Source organism: Elephas maximus, chromosome 6, assembly GCF_024166365.1.
Source record: "Elephas maximus indicus isolate mEleMax1 chromosome 6, mEleMax1 primary haplotype, whole genome shotgun sequence".
Classification (NCBI taxonomy): Eukaryota; Metazoa; Chordata; class Mammalia; order Proboscidea; family Elephantidae; genus Elephas; species Elephas maximus.
The window spans coordinates 73,245,331-73,271,083 of NC_064824.1; the positions used below are offsets into that span (position 1 = coordinate 73,245,331).

Consider the following 25,753-nt stretch of genomic DNA (forward strand, 5'->3'; position numbering starts at 1 on the left):
AAAATAAAATAGAAAGTAGAGGGATGTGAGGCACTGGTGGCTCAGAAGCAGAATTCTCACCTTCCACGCAGGAGACCTGGGTTTGGACCCAACCAATGCACCTCATGCTCAGCAACCACCGTCTGTCCGTGAAGGTTTGCCAGTTGCTATGATACCGAACGCGAATGGAAGAAATGAAGTAAAAGAGCTGAACAGAAGATTTCAAAGGGTGGCTTGAGAAGACAAAGTATTATAATGAGATATGCAAAGATCTGGAGTTAGAAAACCAAAAGGGAAGTACAAGCTCAGCATTTCTCAAGCTGAAAGAACTGAAGAAAAAATTTAAGCCTCGAGTTGCAATAGTAAAGGATTCTATGGGCAAAACAGTGAATGACTCAGGAAGCATCAAAAGAAAATGGAAAGAATAGCGAGTCATTCTACCAAAAAGACTTGGTCGACATTCAGCCATTTCAGGAGGTAGCATATGATCAAGAACCGATGGTAATGAAGGAAGAAGTCCAAGCTGCACTGAAGGCATTGTTGAAAAACAAGGCTCCAGGAATTGAAGGAATACTAATTGAGATGTTACTACAAATGGATGCAGCAGTGGTGGTGCTCACACATCTATGCCAAAAAATTTGGAAGACAGCTACCTGGCCAACTGACTAAAAGAAATCCGTATTTGTGCCCGTTCCAAAGAAATGTGACCCAACAGACGCAGACATTATCGAACAATATCATCAGTATCACATGAAAGTAAAATTTTGCTGAAGATCATTAAAAAATGGTCGCAGCAGTACATCGACAGGGAACTGCCAAATATTCAAGCAGGGTTCAGAAGAGGACATGGAACGAGGGATATCATTGCTGTCAAATGGATTTTGGCTGAAAGGAATACCAGAAAGATATTCATCTGTTTTATTGACTATGCAAAGGCATTCAACTGTGTGGATCATAACAAATCATGGTAACATTAAGAAAAATGGCAATTCCAGAACACTTAATTGTGCTCATAAGAACCTGTATTTAGACCAAGAGGCAGTTGTTCAAACAGAACAAGGGGATACTGCGTGGTTTAACATCAGGAAAGGTGTGCCCTGGTGGTGCAGCGGTTAAAACAATTGACTGCTAGCTGAAAGGTCAGTGGTTTGAAACCACCAGTGGCTCCTGGGGAGAAAGATGTGGCAGTTTGCTTTCATAGAAATTTATAGCCTTGGAAATCCTATGGAACTGATTCCATGGTAGTGGGTTTGGTTTATTCAATCTGTATGCTGAGCAAACAACCTGAGAAGCTAGACTGTTTGAAGAACATGGCATCAGGATTGGAGGAACACTCATTAACAACCTGCATGTAGAAACAGCATGGGGGCGGTATCTGACCTCCGCCAACCCCACAAGGGGAAAGGAGAACCAAGACTAACACCCCAAGGCTGGTTCCTGTGAGGTGGAGGTCAGACACACCTCCTCTCTGCAAACTCGGACACCAACCTTCCCTCCCAGAGCACTCTCTACTTCTCTGCTGGGTTTGATAATTCTTTGCAATGGCCGGAACTCACAAACCATAGTCACAATTATGGGGTTTATTAGGAAAGTAATAGGACTCAGGAACACTCAAGTATACAGTTCTTTCATCAGGACAGCCTCTTCCCAGCCTGGCTCGAAAGCATGCCTCTCCCTGGCCTCTGCCCAGAGGCACTTAGCTTTCTCTCAGTGGGCCAGGAAGCCCACAGCACTGTCTCCTGTTGCTGGGTCTCTCCTGCCACTGTTTCTTACCGTCTTCAGGGTTACAGCTTGCTCCCTCTCTTTCTCCTGGTCCCAGGAGCCTCCCTGCGTAGGGATCCCATGTCCAAAGGAGGTGCCGGCTCCTGGCTGTTCTTCCCTGGTAGTGATGGGATCCTTCTCTCTGCACTGGAACTGGCTCTCTTTAAAAGCAAATTGACCAATCCTCTTGGTGGGCTACAATTACCCTATCACACAGTCCCACGCTGTCACCTGAGTGGGAGTTATAAGACCATGGCTAGAAAGGCCACACACAAAAGTAATTAACAGCACCGCACTGTGATACGCAGATGACACAACCTTGTTTGCGGAAAGTGAAGAGGACTTGAAGCACTTACTGAAGAAGATCAAAGGCTACAGCCTTCAGTACAGATTACACTTCAGCATAAAGAAAACAAAAATCCTTACAACTGGACCCATAAGCAACATCATGATAAACAGAGAAAAGATTGGAGCTGTCAAAGATTTTCATTTTACTTGGATCCACAATCAACAGCCATGGAAACAGCAGTCAAGAATTCAAACGACATATTGCATTGGGTAAATCTGCTGCAAAACACTTCTTCAAAGTGTTAAAAAGCAGAGATGTCACTTTGAGGATTAAGGTGTGCCTGACCTAGGCCATGGTATTTTCAATCGTCTCATATGCATGGGAAAGCTGGACAATGAATAAGGAAGATGGAAGAACTGACACTTTTGAATTACGATATTGGTGAAGAATATTGAATATAACATAGGCTGCCAAAAGAACTAATTCATCTGTCTCAAAAGAAGTACAACCAGAACATTCTTAAGAAACAAGGGTGGCAAGATTTCGTCTCACATACTTTAGACATGTCATCAGGAGGGACCAGTCCCTGGAGAAGATCATGCTTGGTAGAGGGTCAGTTAAAGAGAGGAAGGCCCTCAAGATGGATTGACACAGCGGCTGTGACAATGGGCACAAGCATAGCAAGGATTGTATGGCACAGGGCTGGGCAGTGTTTCGTTCTGTTGTATGTAGGGTCACTGAGTCGAAATGACTTTACGGCACCGAATAATACTTAATAGGTTCCAGTGGGGCTTCCAGACTAAGATGGACGAGGATAAAAGGCCTGGTGATCTACTTCTGAAAATCATCCAGCGAAAACCCTGAATCACAGTGGTCTAATGGTGTTGATTTGTGGAGGGATATATTCCAGGATGTTATCCTCTGATGCGGTATTTCCTTTCCCCTTCTAGATAAGATAGCCCGCAGTTATACTTCTAAGTCAGATACTTATTTTTCTACAGACTGTTTTATTTTTGCTTCAGTGACATGGAGGCCATGCGGGCACAGCCCAGGTATCTCCCTTTGATTTCTCAGGGAATTCCCTCAGCTGGAGTAAGTATCTCTTGCAAGAAACCTGTTCCAGTCAATGCCTCTTCAGCCATCAAACTAGCACTTACAACAGGTTGTAAGCAAGGTTGATTTTATTAAAAATGAACTTGCAGAGTACTAATTAACCTTAGTATTTCCCTATGATTTTTAAAATTTGGTATGATTTTGTTACATACATATTTTTTATTGTGGTAAAATATATATCAAATTTGCCATTTTAAAGCATACAATTCTGTGACATTTAGTACTTTTACAATGTTGTGCAACCATCAGCACTATTTAGTTCTACAGCATTTTCATCACCCCAAAAGGAAACCTTGTACTAATGAAGTGGCCACTCCCCCTAACCCCTGGCAACCACTAAGTGCTTTCTGTCTCCATGGATTTGCCTATTCTGGGTATTTCGTATAATGGAATCATACAGTATATGGCCTTTGATATCTGGCTTCTTTCATTTACCATCTTTTCAAGGTTCATCCATGTTGTAGCATGTATGAGTGCTTCATTTCTTTTTATAGCTGAATCATACTCCATTGTATGGATATACATTTTGTTTAGCCATTCATTAGTTGACGGATATTTAGGTTGTTTCTACCTTTTGGCTATTATGAATACTGCTGCTATGAGCAATTATGTACAAGTTTGTTTTGATCGCCTGTTTTAAACTTTTTTGGGTATATACTCGAGTGTTGGATTGCTGGATTATATGATAGTACAGTACTTATTTACATTGCTGAGTTCAAATATTAGGTAATGTTTTTCAAGAAAATAGTGACAGCTTCAGGAATTTATTTGACGGAGACTAATCAGTCAAAAAGTGGTATCTGTGGCTCTTTGGCCTTAAGCTTCTTGTTTCACTTCATAGAAGTTAGGAATGAATCTGCAATGTGTAGGGCCAGTTACTCAATAAGTGAGGTACGCATGGGCTCAACTGTGCCTTCCTACCAGCTGCACTGCACAATTTCACTTGTCCCCACCACATCAAAGATGTGGTGACACCCATGTGAACTTGTTCACCACAGATTAGCGAGTAAACACAATTATGGCCATGTGTGCCTTGCTCAATGGAAGCCGGTGCACACAGCGCTCACTGGTTAATCCAACCCTGGCTATGCGTAAGTCAGTGATTCTCAAATAGCAGTATGCACGAAAATTACCTGGGAACCTTTTTAACAATGCAGACTGTTAAGGCTCATGCCCAAAGATTCTAATTCAGTAGGTCTGCACTCTAGGAATGTGTTATACAAGCACCCTGGTGATTCCATGCAAGTGGTCTTCCCACTACACTTTGAGAAACACTGGTAACTTAGATAGCTGTTCTCAGCTGAAATCAAATTAGGCAGAGGACATTAAAGGAGTAAAATTTAACTTTTCTGTCATGTTACCCTTCATATAAACCCTGCAACTGAGATGACAAATGATACAATGGTATATTTGCTAGGGGAAAACCTTAAGTTATTCTATAATAGCACCACTTTCTTCCTTGTAACAGAGGTCTGACCAAGAAGCAACATGTAGCATTAAAAATACCATTGCATCAACTATCGTTCCCAGCACTCCTATAAACACTTGTAAGCACCAGCCTTAAGCACTGCTTTAGCAACTTGGCTTAAAGTATTCATTATTTTTCCTTTATATGAATGAGCAAAAGTTCTGTAAGTTACATGTGCCAAACCAAACCAAACCCAACCCATTGCCATGAAGTCAATTCTGACTCATAGCGAGCCTAGAGGACAGAGTAGAACTGTCCCATAGGGTTTCCAAAGAGCGCCTGGTGGATTTGAACTGCTGGCCTTTTGGTTAGCAGCTGTAGCACTTAACTACTACACCACAAGGGCTGGACAGTATATAAAAGAATTCCCATAAGAAACTACCTCAAGATCTTTTTCCTCAGGGAGGCAATTGGTGTATCATCCCCTGAACTGTACAGCCTCTGCTCAAGTATATGTTCTTCCTTGTGGTGAACCAAATTTAGATAAGTACAAATCACAGCAAAAATTAAAGTTTTCATCTTTAATGAAATGACTTTGGAAATACGTACATTTCCACGACACCAACACTAGTTTTCGGAGTCACAGTAAGATACACAGAATTACATCCATAATTAATACGAATGCCAACATTTTTAGCAGTAATTCTTGTTACATGGCAAACAAAATCAAGAAAGCAACCATCAAACAAAAGAGACCCATAGCTTCAGACAAGGCAAATCCGAGGATAGCATATGAGAACAGCTGCTGCTTCAGTGAAGGGTTTCTAAAAGAGACACAACACATGATTGTTACTTTTGAGTTTCAACATGTTTGATAAATGTTGAAGAACCGCATTACCAGTGTGTAAAATGTTTGTAAGCTGTAAAGTCTGTTGGAGGAGTATTTGCTTAGATCACTTTTGCTTCTGCTTTTGACACTTTTCCCCAATCCCAAACATATGGGAAAAGGTAGGGAGGTGTCTCTCTGTGTCAGTGTAAATGGTTAGTTCTCATCCATTTTGAGGGGTTCTGACAATTCTTCTTAACATTGTTATTATCCCTCTGAAAGTATGTTCTATACCTTTTAAGATCTGATAGTTTAGAAATTCGATATTAGAGATAATAAAATGGAAATCAATACTTTTGGAGACTGTGCTCTATTAATTATAAAGAGTGCAGACACTGAAGTCAGACTGAGTTAAAATGTATTTTCTGACACTTACTAGCCAAGACCTTGGGCAAGTAGTAACATTTCTGTCTCTAGTCCTTCAGAGGTAAACTGGATTATACTGAAAAAGGGGTGTTGTGAGGGTTGACATAGTACACAAAGCCTTCAAAACATAGTGCAAAACACAGAGTAAGCACTTAATACAAAGAGCTATTATTTCAGTGACAATTACCGCTAGCTCTTCAAGCGGGTTCTTAAACTAGAGATACTAATGATTACCTGGCATAGCCAATGATGAGGCTGCCAAAGACTGTTCCAATACCAGCACCAGAACCGGCCACTCCTACTGTTGCAGCACCAGCACCAATGAATTTGGCAGCAGTATCAACGTCTCTGCGGATTGCACTGGTCTGAAACTCCCTCCGGATTAGCTTAGACACACCATTCTGGGCCCCATTAAACACTGTCGAGCCCTAGAGAAACAGGACATAAAGGCAAAGGTCAAATCAGTGACTACAGTTAGCTATTTTAATTCCTGTACTGCCAAAATGATAACTACTCTGTGTTATAGCTGAGTTTGAATAGGAGACAATGTGGCACAATAGAAAAGGCAAGGGCTTGGGGAGTGGAATAACAATGTCTATACCTTATAGGGAAACCCTGGTGGCGTAGTAGTGGTTAAGTGTCATGGCTGCTAACCAAAGGTCAACAGTTCAAATCTACCAGATGTTCCTTGAAAACTCTATGGGGCAGTTCTACTCTGTCCTATAGGGTCACTATGAGTCGGAATTGACTTGACGGCAACCAGTTTGGTTTATACCTTTTAACATAAGTGAAGTGGCCAGATAGAGGCTTTTCAATAAACTGTAGCTATTATAACTTTAAATACAGTTAACAACTCAAAACTATATTCTTAAATATAAATACTGAATGTAATAGTTCTTGGCCAACTTAAGTGGGTAGGTTTTGGATACAGGAAAATTCTCATTGGCTCATGCTCTACATATTGTTTTGGATAAAAGGGTGGAAAAGGATTGCCCTCAGATCATTCATTAATGAGTTTTTCCCCCCACTCTAAGCTAAACCGAAAGACCTAAAAACAAAACAAAACAAAAAAGCCGTAAGACCTACTTGGTAGTATTGCCTCATTTCTTATTACTGCTATTACCTCTCCTGTCCTGGCTTCTGGTCGAGATAACACTGATGCAGAAATTGGTCTGTATGCAACTCTGGATCCAGCTCGGATCTATTGATGAAGAAGAAAAAAAAAAAGATTCTAAGTATTAAGTAAGAAATGGACAAGACTTCTGTGGCTCTTCTTGCACCATGAATTCTCAAAAAGCAAGCAGCAAAAATGAAGCAGAAAGGAGAAGTCACAGCTTTTCTGTATTTACTTTTACTTATCTTGGCTGTTTGGTCATTTTCAACATATGAAGCAATTTTAATCAAGTTTTGACGTTGCCAATGAAGTCTTAAAGCTTGCTATACAATTCATTTTTATTCTGAACAAAAATTCTAACAATTAGTTCAAAAGAGAACAATTTAAAGTATTGCTTTTAAAATTTTAATTACTGTATCGCCACAATTCAGCTCAGAAAAATAACAATAAACACCTCACATTTATTGGGGAGCTTAAGTGGACCAACAAGTGTATTAGGAGTATCACAATAAATACTTGTCATTTAAAATAGCCTGTCAGTTAATATGAGCACCGACCACTTTTGAGATATCAGTATATGCTGATTAGATCATGCCATACAAAAGCAGTTTGAGTAATTCCACATCAGTGTAAGAATAATCGATGAAATACTCTGACCATAAGGACCTATTCCAGTCCAGGTTCTCTGCCCTTGAATGTCCACTAAACTAAGGTCACAGAAAACCCCTTCAGAACCAAGTTCTGATTTTCCAAGACAAATCCCCCAGATCTTCACTTCACCTAAAGTCTCCAAAAACGGTTACGAAATAATATCCCAGAGGCAGAAAGACTGACTTTGGGCTTGCGCGCCACCTTCCTCCGCCCACACAGGGCGAGGCAAAGTCCCTCCCTCTGCAGGAGCGAGTTTGACCTACACACAGACAGCGGAGAGCGCTGCTGCGGCGCGCTAGGCCTCAGCAGCCCCCTACATCCTCCACAGCACCCAACCTTCCCGTTGACCCCTACCCAACAGTGACCGGGGAGGGGTTGGAGGATCAAGGAGGGTTTGACCTGCACCGAGGAGGGCCTGACAGCTAGGCCCCGGCGGCTCTCCACCGCCCTGGTGCAGGGGAGGAGGGGAGTGAGATGCCCGCAGGATTAGGAGGGAAGGAAGAAAAGGTCACAGGAGTTAAGAGGCGAGCGTAAAGCGGTTCCCATGAGGACGTTATGCCCTGCCCGGAGGTTACCCCATTCCACAACGTGGACGCTCCAGGGCCAAGAGGCCCGGCCCCTGGCCTCCCCTCTCCCGAGCCCCGGCCCAGCCTGGGCTACGTACCAGAGCGGGGGTGCAGGCGAGCTTGGCGCAGGCGAACATCTTACACTCTTCCAGGCGGCGCGGCTACAGGACTTGGGTGACACACGGCGTGGGCTCCTCTCCCGCTTCCTCTCTGCGGAGGCAAAGAAGCTTGAGGTCAAGTGCCCTCAAGGGGCCTGCCCTTCCCACCTGGGACCCTCAGGCTCTCGTGCACGCCGGCAGACTCGGCCCTGCAACCAGGGAGGTGCCAGAGAATGAATGGGTTCCCACCGGGCGCTGCTCCGCCAGGACTGGGCCCGGCTCCCGCGCCCGCCGCTTACCTTTCCCAGCGGCAGCAGCAGCGGCAGAGGTCGACGGAGGGGCGCTGTGCGCGCAGGCGCGGTGCTGCTCTTATCCGCCCCGCAGCACCCGGATGGAGAAGGCGGGGAATCGGGGGCAGAAGGGAAAACGCTCAAGGTCATTTTGTAGCAACTTTATTGGTACCCCGTCGGGAAGGACATTGACAGCCACCTGATGACGCTTTGGCGGGCGGGAACTGGTAAAAAAAAAAAAAAAGGGGGCACCAAAAAGAAGAAATTGAAGACTAGCCCTAGCAGATAGAGCTGGACAGGCTGCATCACCTTTCATCTGAGCTGTCAGGAGGCTAGTGGGCTAAATTTTGTGAGACTTGGCTTTTTAACAGTTGCTGTAATTCGCCTCGATGGCAATGGATTTATTTCCTTTTAGTAAAAGGACCCTGGTCTTTCTCCTCTGTGAAATAGGAGCGTGTTACAGTGCGTGTGCGTGGTGCGGATTGACATTCAGTACTTAATGAAAGAAATTCGGGTCCCCAGCAAAATGAATATGCTTATTTAAGAGAATCCAGAAAAGAGTTCCAGAAATACAGTTAATCTTTCGCTCGAAAGAGTGCCCGACCCAGAAGTACCCAGACAGAGGAATGAGGGAATGAATAGATTAAACACCTCTGTGACTTTGGGCACAAAGTTGCCTCTGCGTAAAGTTAAGAGAGATCAACTTTTCTTCCAACTCTGTGATTGGAAGAATTAAGGGATTGTGATGTATTTCATATAGGACCCGGGACTGAAAAAAGCCTGGGTATTTTAAAAACTCACCAAACACCTGTTTTTTAGTAACTTTGGGCTAATCATTTTCTTCCGATGAATGCAGAAATGGCTCACAAAAATGATTTACCCTTAACCTCTGTTTTTTTATAGCCTTGACTTCGTAAACTTGACTTAGAAGTTGTTAACAAATGGCTGCTGGAAGTGATACAAGTCAATATAGAAGATCAAACATCTAGAATGCCCAGCCTAGGGACTGACTAAAGACTGACATCTAGCCAGCTTTGTCTAGTGTCCTGGCATGGGCCAGCATCAACCCAGAGGATAAATTTTTTTCTAATTAGCAATGTAAGCTAGCAGTGACTTTGAGAAGAAGGCCTCAGAACTAACATTTGAAGAATGAATAAGACTTTGTCACTGATCCAATTTCAAATGCAAGTGGTTCACAAACTGCATGAAAGCTAATCATTTTAGGCTTAACCTTTAACCTATAAAATAGAATTCACATGTTCAGTTCAAAGAGATATTGGTATATTTTCTTAAGTATTCAGTTCTTACCTGAAGTATGTGGTATCCTATGGTGTCTAAAATAGAATAAACAATAATGCCCTATACTTCAATAATAGATCCTCTTAGGGAAAAATTATTTCAAGTGGATTTCTATGCAGAGATGGTTTGGGGGAAGTTCCAACCTCTTCAGCACTAAATCAATAGCTGTAACTGTGGAAGAGGGGGCAGAGGAGAAGGCCAGGATTTGAACAGGGCCATTTCCATGGTGCATATGGGCTTGTTGCCTGTGGCAGGGATAATTGCAGCCTGTCCTGGGGCCCTGCACTATCAACATGTCAGTAAGCAGATGAACTGGCTTAGGAGAGAAGAGAACACCTCCTTGTGGGTTCTATCTGTTAAGGTTCTAAATATTTGTGGAAGAATATCAGGTGTTCACAGAACAGATGTTCCATCTCTGAGAATTGTGTGTATGCATATGTGAGAGAGACAGGCAGAAATAATCCATTAATTACTTGCTAGATGAAGAAAGGAGCCCTGGTGGTGCGGTGGTTAAGAGCTCGGCTACTAACCAAAAGGTCAGCAGTTTGAATCCTTGGAAACCCTATGGGGCAGTTCTACTCTGGCCTATAGCGTTGCTATGAGTTGGAATCTACTTGATGGCAATGGGTTTTTTGTTTGTTTCTTTTTAGATGAAGAATGAGAAAGCATATATTAACTCACACAAGTTGGAGGCTAGAGACCAGACCTAGGGTTCTGAAGCTCAGCCTATTCTGTCGAGGACCCTGACCATGGCCATGCCTGCAAGGTACTATTCTAGATAAAAAGTAACTCAAATTTTGCTTGGTTTTTAATCCTAAAACTTGCATTGATAGAAGAAGGGGAATGGATTTTGGAGTGATGCTGACCCATGTTGATAGGGGGGTAGATATTTGCACCGAGGAAGTTTGACAAAAAAGGCACATTCTGAGAGAACTAAAGCGAAGCCATAAAGATGAACAGGGGACTCTTTGTGAAGTATTTAATCCTCACTGTGTTTTTTGTTAGACTGTGGAGATAGTCATATTTAGTTATGAGACATCATAATTTGGCACTATCAGATAAACTTGGCATGGGGAAGAAATGAATGGTAATATAGAGAGAAGTATGTTAGATCTTTTCCAAATATAGCCACAACAATCCCTCCTCTTCGGCATGCCTTTTTGCAATGTGACTTTGCCTCTCATCTCATCAAGCAATAGAGGCTTTTCCTCTTTCCATTAAATCTGTGACTGTGGCCCTGTGACTTCTTTTGACTACTAGAATGCAGTGGAAGTGACCGTGTGGGTCTTTTGGGGCTAGGTTTAAAGAGACCTTGTAGCTTTCGTTCTGTCCTTGGAAGCTAGCCACCATATTAAGAAACTTGCGTTGGACTGTTGAATGATAAGAAACCACATGGAGAGAAAAAGGCCACATGAAAGAGAGCTGAGGCACTCCATACATGTGAGCGAGGCCATCTTGTATTCTCCGGTTGCTGTCAAGCCTTCAGAGCCAATGTCACATGGGACGGAAATGAACCATCCCCAATGAGCTCTGCCCAAATCCTGATTCAAAGAGTCAAGAGCAATAAAAAGCGCTGTTGTTCGAAGCTATTAAGTTTAGATAGGTTGTTATGCAGTACTAGATGACTGGAACAGGAAATATTGTCAACTGAATGTTTACTACTCCTTTGAGATCCATGTAGGGGTAAAAAAAAAAAAAAAAGGGTAGCAGCCTCTTAATATGGGGGATTTCACTATAGAATTCTAGGCGTGGCTCATAGCAAACCAGGTAGAGAGAAGCATATGTATTGGTGACTGACTCTCTCCTTGAAGTACTGGGGTAAAGTAGGATTATAATTGTTAATTCTTGTAAGGTAATTCTGACCTGATCACATGGAAAGATTTTTAAATGACCTACTTTTAAAGTTTTAATTTTAATAGCCTGAAAAATTTTCTCCAACATTATTATACTGGTATGATTAAAAAAAAAAAAAAAAAAATCCAAAAAACAACTACTTCTTGTGGAAGTAAAAATCAGAAATACGATTTTAAAATATTCTGGGCTCAGTTATAATATTTCATTTTTCCTATAGAAGTTTTAATTTCTTATTGCTGGCTTTAGTTTGGTATCAATGTATCTTTAAAAAATACCCCTGTAAATCTGCACTAATTCTGTAAAAAACCAGTTGCCATTGAGTCCACACCAACTCAGGGCGACCTCATGTGAGTCAGAGTAGAACTGTGCTTCATAGGGTTTTCAGTGACTGATTTTTCAGGAAGTAGATCGCCAGGCCTTTCTTCCCAGGCACCTCTGGGTGGACTTAAACCTCCAACCTTTTGGTAGCAGCCAAGAGCATTAACCACCTACATCATCCTAGGCACCAATTCAGTAGGACCAATCAACTGAGGTGTGCTCCTTAAGCAACTATTAACATCCTGTCTTTGAGTATAGTAAGGATACAGGGAAAATGTAGGAGTTCACAATATAATTGGGGCATATGAAAAACTGGAGAAAAATACAAATTAATATATGTTCCAGGACTAGCTAAGGGAAATAGCTTAAGAACATAGATCAGCCTGGTCAGGAAGGGCCACATTTGTGCTAGGATTTGAGAGATGGGACGATTTAGATAGAAAAGATTTCTTGGCTCCTTTTAAATAAAATCTAGCACTCATAGATCTACCAGCTGTCTCGACTACTAATCACTTTCTGGTGCAGAAGATTTTGTCTTCAACTTTGTTTTTAGCTCCTTTACAAATGATTTAAGCCACTTTTATGCCATTCAGTACGCTGGAATAAAATATTTACTAAATGGACCCCAAAGAATTTAGTAAGTAAGTAAAAGCAAGTCTCTCTCTCCATATCCTCTCAGAAGTCCAGATGCTCTAGGCTAAAATTTAAATAAAAGAGTTACATGAAAATAAAATTACACACTAATAAAATAAATTTTATTCTATCATTTTTTTCTGGAAATTTATAGTAGTTATTGAGGGAAAATAATTTTATATAACAGTGATAATATAGAAAAACTATATTAATTACATTAAAAGAAAATGAACAAGTATATGGATATGAGATTAAGTCCCTCTGCTGAATCTGGCCCATCTCAAAAGTAATTCACTCAAGTTTTCAATTAATTTGGGGTAGTCACAGCTAGCTGCCTATCCAACATCTGTTCTCCCCTTCTTTCTTACTTACAGGACTGTAGTCCCAGTTCAAAGCACTGAGCTTCCCAAGCTTCCTTACAGTTGTTAGGCACCGTTGAGTCAGTTTAGACTCATAGCGACCCTATGTACAAAAGAAGAAACGCTGCCGGGTCCTGGGCTGCCCCCAAATTCCTTGCCATGTTTGAATCCTTACAGTTAGGAATGGTCAGTGATATGTGCAGCATAGCTTCAGCAGGCTCACTTCTTTTTACCTTTGCCCTTTCTTTTTCCTGCTTGAAATATGGACCGATGTCTGGAGGTGTAGCAGCAATCTTGCAACTGTGAAGACAGAAGCCACGTGTTAAAGATGGAGAAGCCACAGACTAGAAAAGTGCTGGATTTTCAATGCTTTTTTTTTTGGAGTAGCTGCAGCAGCCCTAAACTGCCTGTTTATGGACTTAATGTTACATGAGAAAATAAAACCCTATTTGGTAAGCTGTTGAGGTTAGGTTTCTGTTACATGCAGCTGATCACAATCCTAACCATACCTGATTCTATAGATTTACATTTCTGAGGCTCTTTGGTCTTTGGGCTGTGATTACAGCAGAAATGGCCTTCTCCCACAGAATTTCCATTAATCTACGAATGTCTTTTCTTCATTGTTGGATGGTATACCTGCCATGTACCAATCAGGAGACAGAAACTACATCAATAATTTGAATAGGAGAATTTAATATAAAGAATTGTTAACTAGTAAAAGGTGTTCAACTACTAGAAAGGTTGGACTCCAAGGAGTACAGAAGTAGTAACTGTAGGACGCAGCTACTACTCTTGGCTTGGGGGAGAGAAGAAACTTAAGAGAGAAGACCATGTGGCTGCCACAGAAGTGTGCAGTCCAACTGTGGTGAAGAAACTTGCAGGGGGTGGGAGGCACTGGCCATAACTGAACCACGAGGACTGCTGAGGTGAACATCACCAGGCTCCTCCTGCAAACCACCCTGCTGGCTCTGCACAGAAAGCAGCGCATCAAAATAAAGTCCCTTCCTCCTGCTCTGACCTGATAATGTCCCTCCAGCGCCCTCTATTGACAAACCCTCACATGTTGCCAGCTGTCAAAGGCCAAATGCCTACAGGGTTAAGCCCCAGAACAAAAAAACAAAACAAAACAAAACAAAAACAGAACAAAGCAAGGCAAAAAAGGATGGATTTGGAACTCAGAGGCCATAAATTAATAACTGGTGCAGATGGCAAAATACTCAGGGTGAGGATTAGGTCTAATTCATATTTATGTCTTCCACAGCGTGTAACAGTGTTGCACATAATAGCCGCTCAATAAATGTTCTCTTAGTAATAAAGTGCTGAGTACATGCAAAAATTTTTCAATAATTTTATTACTCTTTTCTTTTAACTAAGACTTGAGTCTCTTGAGACAAATTAGAATGACCTCCAAAATTTCTTTCTCTTTTTGATATTGCAAAATTCTAACTTGGACAACCCAGGGAACATTTAAAAAATTTTAACATGAGTTTATTCAAAATAATTGGACATTTTTACGTGCCTATAAAGGAATCTGTGTTTTATATTGTCATGTGCTTAAAGAATTTATTAAAAGACAAACATGTAAACATAGGTCGCCAGGAGTTGGAATCTACTCAACAGCAATGGGCTTGTTTGCTTTTTAGTTAGTAGCAGAACTGTAGAGGGTAATTACAAAGAGTTTCTGTGAGCTGATAAAAGACAACTTCTTGCTCACTCTGCTTCATGCACATTGGCCCCTTTGCTGTTTCTGAAACATGCCAACCACACCCTGCCTCTGGGAGCTGCACTTTTTGTTCCTTCAGCTTAGAACACCTTTCTCCCTGTTATCTACTTTGTTTATACCTTCATTTCATTCAGGTCTTTGCTTGAATGTCTCCTCTGCAGAGAGCCCTTCCTGGATCTCCTATCTTTTATTTATTTTTTTTCATAGCACTTATTGCTACCTGACATTATTTATTGTTCCTTTGTTGGGTTGGTTGGTTGACTGGTTTCCTCGTTAGAATATAAGTCCATGAAGGCAGGAACTTTGCTTTGCCCATTGCTATATCCACGCACTCCAGAACATGCTTAGTCCATAGTTACCAGTTGCCATTGAGTCAATCCTGACTCATAGCCCCCTATAGGGCAGAGGAGAACTGCCCTATAGGGTTTCCAAAGAGCAGCTGGTGGATTCTAATTGCTGGCCTTTTGGTTAGGAAGCCATAGCTCTTAACCACTGTGCCACGAGGGCTCCTTGGTCCTTGATCCATAGTCGGTGCTAAATAAATTTTTTGAGCAATGGGGTTGGAGAAGGATGGGAGAAACTTAACTTTTTTCTTTACGTGCCTCTGTATTATTTGATATGTTACAATAAGCACTAACTACTTTAATATTTTAAAAGCCAAATACATTAGGAAAGTTTTAATAATTTATGTCATTGATAAAATTTAATATATTATTTCCTCTGTGGTGCTTGTATTAATTAAACCAAAGGGAAGCATTACTAGACGATAAGGAGGTTGGAGATGCTTTCAGACAGTAAACCTACCCATTACTCTTCCAATTATATTCAAACTCTATTCCATCTGTAAGGAGCCCTGATGGTGCAGTGGTTAAGTGCTGGGCTGCTAACTAAAAGGTCAGTGGTTAGAACCCATCAGGGGCTCCATGGGAAAAAGATGTGGCAGTCTGCTTCTGTGAAGATTGTTGTTAGGTGCTGTCGAGTTGGTTCTGACTCATAGCGACTGTCTTAGTTATCTAGTGCTGCTATAACAGAAATACTACAAGTTGATGGCTTTCACAAACAGAAATTTGTTCTCTTATAGTCTAGGAGGTTAGAAGTTCAAATTTAGGGTGCCAGCTGCAGCGGAAGGCTTTCTGTCTCATTGGCTCTGGGGGAAGGTCTTTGTCATCAATCTTTCCCTGGTTGAGGAGCTTCTCAGCACAGGAACCCTGGGTCCAAAGGATGAGCTCTACTCCTGGTGCTTCTTACTTGATGGTATGAGGTCCTGCTGTCTCTCTGCTCTCTCCTCTCTTTTATATAGCAACAGAGACTGACTTTAGACAAAACCTAATCTTGTAGATTGAGTTCTGTCACATTAACACAACTGCTGCTAATCCCACCTCATTAACTTCATAGAGGTAGAATTTACAATTCATAGCAAAATCACATCTGATGACAAATTGGTGGACAATTACACAATACAGGAAATCATGGACTAGCCAAGTTGACACACACTTTTGGGGGACACAACTCAATCCATGACAGTGACCTGTGTACAACAGAAGGAAACACTGCCTGGTCCAGTGTCATTCTCGGCCTTGGAAACCGTGGGGCAGTTCGATTCTGTCCTATAGGGTCACTGTGAGTCGGAATCACGTTTGGTTAGTTTATTCCATCTATGGTATGACTGTCTGTGTTTGAAAGCATTGTGTGTGTATACATTCCTATCTGAAACTGCAGTTTCTTGTATAATACCTGTCAGAGGTGTTATGTCAATTTCAGGTTTTTTTTTTTTTAAGATCATCAATTGCAAGTGTAAGCCCTTATTCTTCAAGAACTTAAGTCCATCCATAGTCAGTAGATATTAACCAGACATCACGCTGCTAGTTAAGAGATAATAAATTTTACAACACTAACAATATTTGAGAAGACTCTCACTTTCTAAGAAAAATTTCTGCTACTCCAATCCCACTTAGGTCTTTCACGGTCAGATTCCTGGTCCTAGTATTATATGATATATGGTTACCTCAAAGCCAGGTAACTTGGCTTAAAGTAGTAATGGTTATGTAGTAATTTTAAGGGAAGTGTGGTTTTCAGAGGCAAATCATCAAGAACACACATTCTACAAAATGGAGTCTCTAAGTGGAAGCCTCAATATGCATTCACAGATTAGAATGCTTGCTGAGATTTTCTTCTTTGATTTGATCTAGAGGAGAACATGAATAAGATGTACAAGTTTTAAATGTAAAAATTTGTATTTGAACTTGAAATAAACATGTTCAGGAAAGCACCCATGATTAATAACCACAGGAAAGCCAAGCAAAGTACATAGTAGTTGAAGACTAGTTTAGAGTGTCTCCTTTCATCATTGTGACGAGAACAGCACAGTTCGGAAAGCCACATACTGGAAAGCACGTGTTTTACCTGGCCATCTTTTTGCTCAGTCTTCCATAATCTTATGGAGCTGGTCAGTCATTTCAGGAGAATGACCATATATTCATAGTGGCCACATTTTATTTAACTGTAAATTCTATTGTCAGTTGATTCAGGTTGTTCTTTGTTCAAATTCCACCTGCCTTTCTTGACCATTTAAGGGAGTCCTCTCAACTTGTTCTACCGGAGAACTATCCACAGAGGAGCACAAACAGATCCCTGTAGCAGTGTAGCCTTAAAGGGTCATTGTAACTTGGAATTTCTTTAAGGACCCCTTTCTAATTATCTTTAATAGATTATGCAGCACTTACATTTAACTGTATTGTGTATCTGATTGAGTTAATTTAAAATGTCTTAAACTGCCAATTAAATTACTTAATTTCCCCCCTATTATGCTCCATAAAACTGATGTGTTACTTTAGGAGGTAGGTTATGTTTTCCTATGATTTTGGTCACTTCTTATCCACCACTGCAAAGACTTCGGCTCAAGGTAGAAGGATTTATTGTCAGATAATCCTCTTTCTGGTCTGTGCATCCCCTGACCTCTGGCTAACAGAGGGTGCATGAATATACAACAATACAGATAGCACGTAGATAGTCCCTCTTCCTGAAAACTTAGTGGACTATGGCAGACTGTGTACAAATCCTTCCTTAGATCCTAGTCTTTTCTTGGATCCTAACAACTTAAACTTCTCAGGATCAGTTAATGAAATCTGTCTTCCATTTCTTTACTATCTTCTAATTTCCTAAACTGAAAACATCCCATTGATGTTTTTACAGTATATTCATGTATCTGATCAATGTCAGTTTATCTGAATTGATCATACAGTTGAGAGCTTTGCAGAATAAACTAGGAGGAAGGGACTAGGTACAAGGAGTTCAGGGTAAACTCAGGGCAAACTGAAGTGACAGTTTCTTCCTCCATAGAAAGACTGTGGCTTCTTCAGATACATCCTTTGAAGGGTAGTTATGGTAGACAGAATAATGGCCTCCCAAAGATGTTTCCATCCTAATCCCTGGAACCTGTGAATATATTACCTATAATGGCAAGAGGAACTTTGCAGATGTGACTAAGTTAAGAATCTTGAGATTAGGAGATTATTCTGTATTATGTGGGTAACCAAAAAAAAAAAAAAAAAAGAACCAAACCCACTGCTGTCAATTCCAACTTATGGCAACCCTATAGGACAGAGTACAACTACCCCATAGGGTGTCTTAGGCTGTAATCTTTACAGAATTAGATTGCCACATTTTTCTCCCGTGGAGCAGCTGGTGGGTTCAAACCATCGACCTTTCAGTTAGGAGCTGAGTGTTTAACCACTGTGCCACCAAGGCACCTTGGATTGTCTGGGTGAGCCCAATATAATTATAAAAGTCCTTATATGTAAAAGAGGGGGATAGGAGATTCAGAGTCAGAGAAGGAGAAATGATAGAAGCAGATACGGAGTGATACAGCTTGAGAACGACCTGACTGGCCATTACTGGCTTTGAAGATGGAGGAAGGGGGCTATGAGACATGGAATGTGGGTGGCCTCTAGTAGTTGGAAAAAGGAAGGAAATGGATTCTTCCCTATATCCTCCAGAAGGAATGCAGCCCTACCAACACCTTGATTTTGGCTCAACGAGACCCATTTCAACCCTATGAAGAAGTTCTACTCTGTCCTTTAGAGTCACTATGGGTAGAAATCGATTCGACGGCAAGGGGTTTTTTTTTTTTTTTTTTGCAGAAACGCATTTTAGACTCCTGATCTTCAGAACTGTAAGATGATAAATATATGTTGTTAAGCCACCAGGTTTGTGGCTTGTAACTCATTACAGCAGCAATAGGAAACTAAGACAGTAGTCAAACTTTTGTCTGATTCCAGGCATGGGTTATTTATTTTTTTCAATAACTTTTATTGAGCTTCAAGTGAACATTTACAAATCAAGTCAAACTGTCACATATAAGTTTATATACACCTTACTCCGTACTCCCACTTGCTCTCCCCCTAATGAGTCAGCCCTTCCAGTCTCTCCTTTTGTGACAATTTTGCCAGCTTCCAACTCTCTCTATCCTCCCATCCCCCCAACCAGACAGGAGACGCCAACACAGTCTCAAGTGTCCACCTGATACAAATAGCTCACTCTTCATCAGCATCTCTCTCCTACCCACTGTCCAGTCCCTTTCATGTCTGATGAGTTGTCTTCGGGAATGGTTCCTGTCCTGGGCCAACAGTAGGTTTGGGGACCATGACCGCCGGGATTGCTCTAGTCTCAGTCAAACCATTAAGTATGGTCTTTTTGTGAGAATTTGGGGTCTGCATCCCACTGATCTCCTGCTCCCTCAGGGGTTCTCTTTTGTGCTCCCTCTGAGGGCAGTCATCGGTTTTGGCTGGGCACCAGCTAGTTCTTCTGGTCTCAGGATGATGTAGGTCTCTGGTTCATGGGGCCCTTTCTGTCTCTTGGGCTCTTAGTTATGGTGTGACCTTGGTGTTCTTCATTCTCCTTTGATCCAGGTGGGTTGAGACCAATTGATGCATCTTAGATGGCCGCTTGTTAGCATTTAAGACCCCAGACACCGCATTTCAAAGTGGGATGCAGAATGTTTTCATAATAGTATTATTTTGCCAATTGACTTAGAATTCCCCTTAAACCGTGGTCCCCAAACCCCCACCCTTGCTCCGCTGACCTTTGAAGCATTCAGTTATCCCGGAAACTTCTTTGCTTTTGGTCCAGTCCAGTTGAGCTGACCTTCCATGTATTGAGTATTGTCCTTCCCTTCACCTAAAGCAGTTCTTATCTACTAACTAATCAGTAAAAAACCCTCTCCCACCCTCCCTCCCTCCCCCCCTCATAACCACAAAAGTATGTGTTCTTCTCAGTTTATACTATTTCTCAAGATCTTATAATAGTGGTCTTATACAATATTTGTCCTTTTGCCTCTGACTAATTTCGCTCAGCATAATGCCTTCCAGGTTCCTCCATGTTATGAAATGTTTCACAGATTCGTCACTGTTCTTTATCGATGCGTAGTATTCCATTGTGTGAATATACCACAATTTATTTATCCATTCATCCGTTGATGGACACCTTGGTTGCTTCCAGCTTTTTGCTATTGTAAACAGAGCTGCAATAAACATGGGTGTGTGAAGGCTCTTATTTCTCTAGGGTATATTCCGAGGAGTGGGATTTCTGGGTTGTATGGTAGTTCTCTTTCTAACTGTTTAAGATAACACCAGATAGATTTCCAAAGTGGTTGTACCATTTTACATTCCCACCAGCAGTGTATAAGAGTTCCAATCTCTCCGCAGCCTCTCCAACATTTATTATTTTGTGTTTTTTGGATTAATGCCAGCCTTGTTGGAGTGAGATGGAATCTCATTGTAGTTGTAATTTGCATTTCTCTAATGGCTAATGAGCGAGAGCATTTTCTCATGTATCTGTTAGCTGCCTGAATATCTTCTTTAGTGAAGTGCGTGTTCATATCCCTTGCCCACTTCTTGATTGGGTTGTTTGTCTTTTTGTGGTTGAGTTTTGACAGAGTCATGTAGATTTTAGAGATCAGGCGCTGGTCGGAGATGTCATAGCTGAAAATTCTTTCCCAGTCTGTAGGTAGGTGGTCTTTTTACTCTTTTGGTGAAGTCTTTAGATGAGCATAGGTGTTTGATTTTTAGGAGCTCCCAGTTACCGGGTTTCTCTTCGTCATTTTTGGGAATGTTTTGTATTCTGTTTATGCCTTGTATTAGGGCTCCTAGGGTTGTCCCTATTTTTTCTTCCATGATCTTTATCGTTTTAGTCTTTATGTTTAGGTCTTTGATCCACTTGGAGTTAGTTTTTGTGCATGGTGTGAGGTATGGGTCCTGTTTCATTTTTGTGCAAGTGGATATCCAGTTATGCCAGCACCATTTGTTAAAAAGACTATCTCTTCCCCAATTAACTGACACTGGGCCTTTGTCAAATATCAGCTGCTCATACGTGGATGGATTTATATCTGGGTTCTCAATTCTGTTCCATTGGTCTATGTGCCTCTTGTTGTACCAGTACCAGGCTGTTTTGACTACTGTGGCTGTATAATAGGTTCTGAAATCAGGTAGAGTGAGGCCTCCCACTTTCTTCTTCTTTTTCAGTAATGCTTTGCTTATCCGAGGCTTCTTTCCCTTCCATATGAAGTTGGTGATTTGTTTCTCTATCACATTAAGAAATGTCATTGGAATTTGGATCGGAAGTGCATTGTATGTATAGATGGCTTTTGGTAGAATAGACATTTTTACTATGTTAAGTCTTCCTATCTATGAGCAAGGTATGTTTTTCCACTTAAGTATGTCCTTTTTAGTTTCTTGTAGTAGTACTTTGTAGTTTTCTTTGTATAGGTCTTTTACATCTTTGGTAAGATTTATTCCTAAGTATTTTATCTTCTTGGGGGCTACTGTGAATGGTATTGATTTGGTTATTTCCTCTTTGATGTTCTTTTTGTTGATGTAGAGGAATCCAAGTGATTTTTGTATGTTTATCTTATAACCCGGGACTCTGCCAAACTCTTCTATTAGTTTCAGTAGTTTTCTGGAGGATTCCTTAGGGTTTTCTGTGTATAAGATCATGTCATCTGCAAATAGAGATAATTTTACTTCCTCCTTGCCAATCCGGATGCCCTTTATTTCTTTGTCTAGCCTAATTGCTCTGGCTAGGACCTCTAGCACAATGTTGAATAAGAGCGGTGATAAGGGGCATCCTTGTCTGGTTCCCATTCTCAGGGGAAATGCTTTCAGGCTCTCTCCATTTAGAGTGATGTTGGCTGTTGGCTTTGTATAGATGCCCTTTATTATGTTGAGGAATTTTCCTTCAATTCCTATTTTGGTGAGAGTTTTTATCATAAATGGGTGTTGGACTTTGTCAAATGCCTTTTCTGCATCAATTGATAAGATCATGTGGTTTTTGTCTTTTGTTTTATTTATATGGTGGATTACATTAATGGTTTTTCTAATATTAAACCATAGGCATGGGTTATTAATCTGGGAGTCCAAATTAGGAGATGAGATGGGGCCTTGATTTTAGGATTCAGGCAGCTGAGGTTATATGGGCTGGGTCATTTATTATGGGCCTTAGCTTAGTACGAGGTCAGGGAGATAAGCAGCAGGGAAACGCCATGAGAAATGATGACAGAATCTTCAAGAGCAGAGTAGGTATACTAGCCAGCTGACAAGGCCAATTCTGGGCATTCAACATCTGGGCAGTTAGGGTAAACCCCAGGTATCCAGGAAACTGTACAGAAGTACATCAGACAGGAAGATGGATCTTTCTAGACAGGTAGATGTGGGAAGCTGATATATAACCCATTGCCATCAAATTGATTCTGACTCATAGCAACCCTATAGGACAGAGTAGGACTGCCCCGTAGGGTTTCCAAGGAGTGGCTGGTGAATTTGAACTGCTGACCTTTTGGTTAGCAGCTGAGCTCTTAACTACTGTGCCACCAGGGCTCCATATATAATAAAAAAAAAATAGTACTACTGAAATGCTTTTAGCATAAAGCAACAGAACACTTTCTCAACCACACCAACTTCTGGAAGAAGAGCTAAGAATGTATTTCCAGGCTGGGCTCCATTGATTCCAAGTTGCTGTGAGGGTAGAAAATCCTGTGTGAAGAGAAAAGCTAGAGGAGAGGCATTAAAGATGTGGTTCTGCAGGGAAGGAAACTCAAGTAATGGCCTGGGAATGGGAGACAGTGTCAGTTCTATGATGAGTCATTTTTCTGTGGCTTCCTAGGGAGTAAAAGTGTTCAGCTTCCCAGAGTCACAAGTCTTGACCATACGGGGGTCCTATCCAGGTGACACTGGGGAACAAGTCTAGATACATCTTTTTCTTTCCTTTTCACCACTGCAACCACTCTAGTTAGTCCAGTATCTTACTATTATTAATCTACTTTTATTTAGTTTCCTTTGTCTCTTCTTTATATTTATGTGGCATTCATTCATTCAACAAGCATTTCATTCATTTATTACATATAATTGTGTGTGTTACTTTCCAAGATATTTCTTTAGTAAAAAACCTAGAATAAGAAGTATACTATTTAACATAACATTAGAAGCCTTCTTCTCTTTAAAAACATTTTTTAAATTTTTGTTTTTCCGTTGTTACTCTGCTATTTATACTCTCTGCTCTGACCGAAATAGTCCCCTTTCCATCCTCCAAATAGCCTTTGCATAACAGTCTCTTTGTAACTCTGATTGCTTTGCTCTAGCAATGCCCACAGGGACCGCTGAGTCTTTAGTTACTTCTTACACATGTCAGTAAAACATATGCTACCCAGATATAGCTAAAAATGAGAAATAAAATAATTTGGGTGGGGGAAGGTTAAGAATCAGGACCAAATCTTCTCCACTGTCTCTGTTTGTTACTGCTACTCCTCGAGTTATCTGGACAAACAGCATTACCCTTGAAATCTGCTCATTTTTTTCCCACATTACAACTCTCCTGCCTCAGAGTTTTTATTTAATTTGGACTATTTGGTCTGCCAGAATATTGACCTTTGTCCTATTCATTCCATGTGCATGTGTGGACTTTTTCTTAAAAACAAACAGCAAAACAAATTCTCTTTTCATATAAGTAATACATGAATACAGGCTTATAAGTAAAATAAAATTATGTTGGGTGAAAACTATAGTTCTTGTACACCCTGCCTACCCAATATTGCTTCTTTCCTCAGGAGTAATCACTATTAACAGGCTTCCTTGGTGCTGCTGGGTAGGTTTGAACCACCAACCTCTAGGTTAGTAAAGGAGTACAAACCATTTGTGCCACCCAGGGATCTCATATACTAATATAGTTTTTAATTTTCTTAAATAAAAACTTATACCTTGATTTAACTAACGTGTATTAGCAGCCTTTCAATTTCAGTAAACATAGAACTCAGTTTTTAAAAGATGATACTTAAAATTTTATAATGGAAATTTCTAATATAAAGAGAATAATATGATAAATTCCCACCCATACCTTAGCTTCAACAGTTATCAACACATGGTCAATCTTGTTTCTTCTATTCTCTTTCTCATCTACTCCTTTTCCCCACTACCCAGGTTATTTTGAAATCAATTCCAGAAATCATAATTATTTTATTTATTGTACTTTAGATGCAGGTTTACAGAACAAACTAGTTTTTCATTAAACAGTTAGTATACATATTGTTTTATGACATTGGTTAACAACCCCACAACATGTCAACACTCTCCCTTCTTGATCTTGGGCTCCCTGTTACCAGTTTGCCTATCCCCTCTTGCCTTCTAGTCCTTGTCCCCGGACTGTTGTGCCTCTTTGGTATGATTTTGTTTAATGGTCTTATCTAATATTTGCCTGAAGGGTGAACCTCAGGAATGACTTCATTACTGAGCTAAAAGGGTATCCAGGGGCCATACTTTCAGGGCTTCTCTAGTGTCTGTCAGGACAGTAAGTCTAGTCTTTTTTTGTTAGAATTTTGTTCTATATTTTTCTCCAGCTCTGTCCAGGACCCACTACTTTGATTCCTGTTAGAGCAGTCAGTGGTGGTAGCTGGGCACCATCTAATTTTACTGGACTCAGTCTGGTAGAGGCAGTGGTAGATGTGGTCCATTAGTCCTTTGGAGTAATCTTTCCCTTGTATGTTTAGTTTTCTTCTTTCTTCCTTGCTCCCGAAAGGGTGAGACCAGTGAAGTATTTTAGATGGCTGCTCACAGGCTTTTAAGATTCTAGACGCTATTCACCAAAGTAGAATGTAGAACATTTTCTTTATAAAATATGTTACGCCAATTGAGCTAGATGTTGCCCGAGACAATTAGGTCCTTCAGGGAGTTTGGATGTGTCTATGGAGTTTCCAAGATACCATAATACTTTGATTGAATCTTTATAAGCACTCTTTCATTTTTTGTTGTTGTTGAAGAGTAGAACTGCTCTATAGGGTTTTCCTGGCTGTAATATCTTCTTTTATAATTTATTTTATTTATTCTGCTGTTGTTGTTGAGAATATATACAGCAAAACATACACCAATTCAACAATTTCTACATGTACAATTCAGTGACATTGATTACGTTCTTCAAGTTGTGTAACCATTCTCACCCTCCTTTTCTGAGTTGTTCCTCCACCACTAACATAAACACTGCCCCCTAAGGTTCCTATCTAATCTTTCAAGTTGCTGTTGTCAATTTAATTCCATATGGATAGTTCTTTAAAGAGCATAAAGCTCTAGGCAGACATTTTTTATTAGTGAAGCTAAACTGTTGTTTGGTTTTAAGGACTCTTTTTTGAAAAAACGTAATCATAATACCATTATCACATCTAAAATCTTTAACAATAATCTCCTAACATCTAATATACAGCCAGTGTTCAGATATCCCTGATTGTCTCATAATATTTTTAAACGGTTTGTTGAAACTAAGGATCTGAATAAGTTCTACACATTGCGATTAGTTGATATGTCTCTTAAATCTGTTTTAGTCTATAGATTCTCCCTCCATATTCTTTCAAACTTATTAGTTGAAGAAACTGAATTGTATGTCATATAGAGTTTTTCACATTCTGGACTTTTGCTAATTTTATCCTCATGGTGTTGTTTAACATGTTTCATTTGAATCTAATGTTTCCTATAAATTGGTAGTTAGAGCTAGAGGCTTCCGTATTTTTATGCA

The 25,753-nt window shown here is 40.6% G+C and overlaps 1 protein-coding gene across 2 annotated transcripts; it reads right to left on the bottom strand.

Moving 5' to 3' along the window:
* Positions 1-5,116: 5,116 nt before the first annotated feature.
* Positions 5,117-8,614, bottom strand: ATP5MC3 (ATP synthase membrane subunit c locus 3). 2 transcript variants are annotated; one of them, XM_049887502.1, is made up of 5 exons: positions 8,531-8,614; positions 8,232-8,343; positions 6,926-7,003; positions 6,037-6,230; positions 5,117-5,374 (listed from the first exon to the last, which is right to left on the bottom strand). In XM_049887502.1, the coding sequence occupies exons 2-5, from the start codon at positions 8,268-8,270 to the stop codon at positions 5,260-5,262; spliced, it is 426 nt and encodes a 141-aa protein (XP_049743459.1). In that variant the 5' UTR covers positions 8,271-8,343; positions 8,531-8,614; the 3' UTR covers positions 5,117-5,259. The 2 variants fall into 2 exon arrangements, with proteins under 2 accessions (XP_049743459.1, XP_049743460.1); XM_049887503.1 differs by lacking the exon at positions 8,531-8,614 and having other exon boundaries at positions 8,232-8,371.
* Positions 8,615-25,753: the final 17,139 nt, after the last annotated feature.

Excerpts from the sequence above, each read along its gene's own strand:
- ATP5MC3 (XM_049887502.1), bottom strand. The coding sequence starts at position 8,270 with ATGTTCGCCTGCGCCAAGCTCGCCTGCACCCCCGCTCTG. Across the intron at positions 6,231-6,925 it reads CAGAAGCCAGGACAGGAGAG|GGCTCGACAGTGTTTAATGG; the intron begins GTAATAGCAGTA and ends CTGTTTCTCTAG. Across the intron at positions 5,375-6,036 it reads CTCATCATTGGCTATGCCAG|AAACCCTTCACTGAAGCAGC; the intron begins GTAATCATTAGT and ends TGTCTCTTTTAG.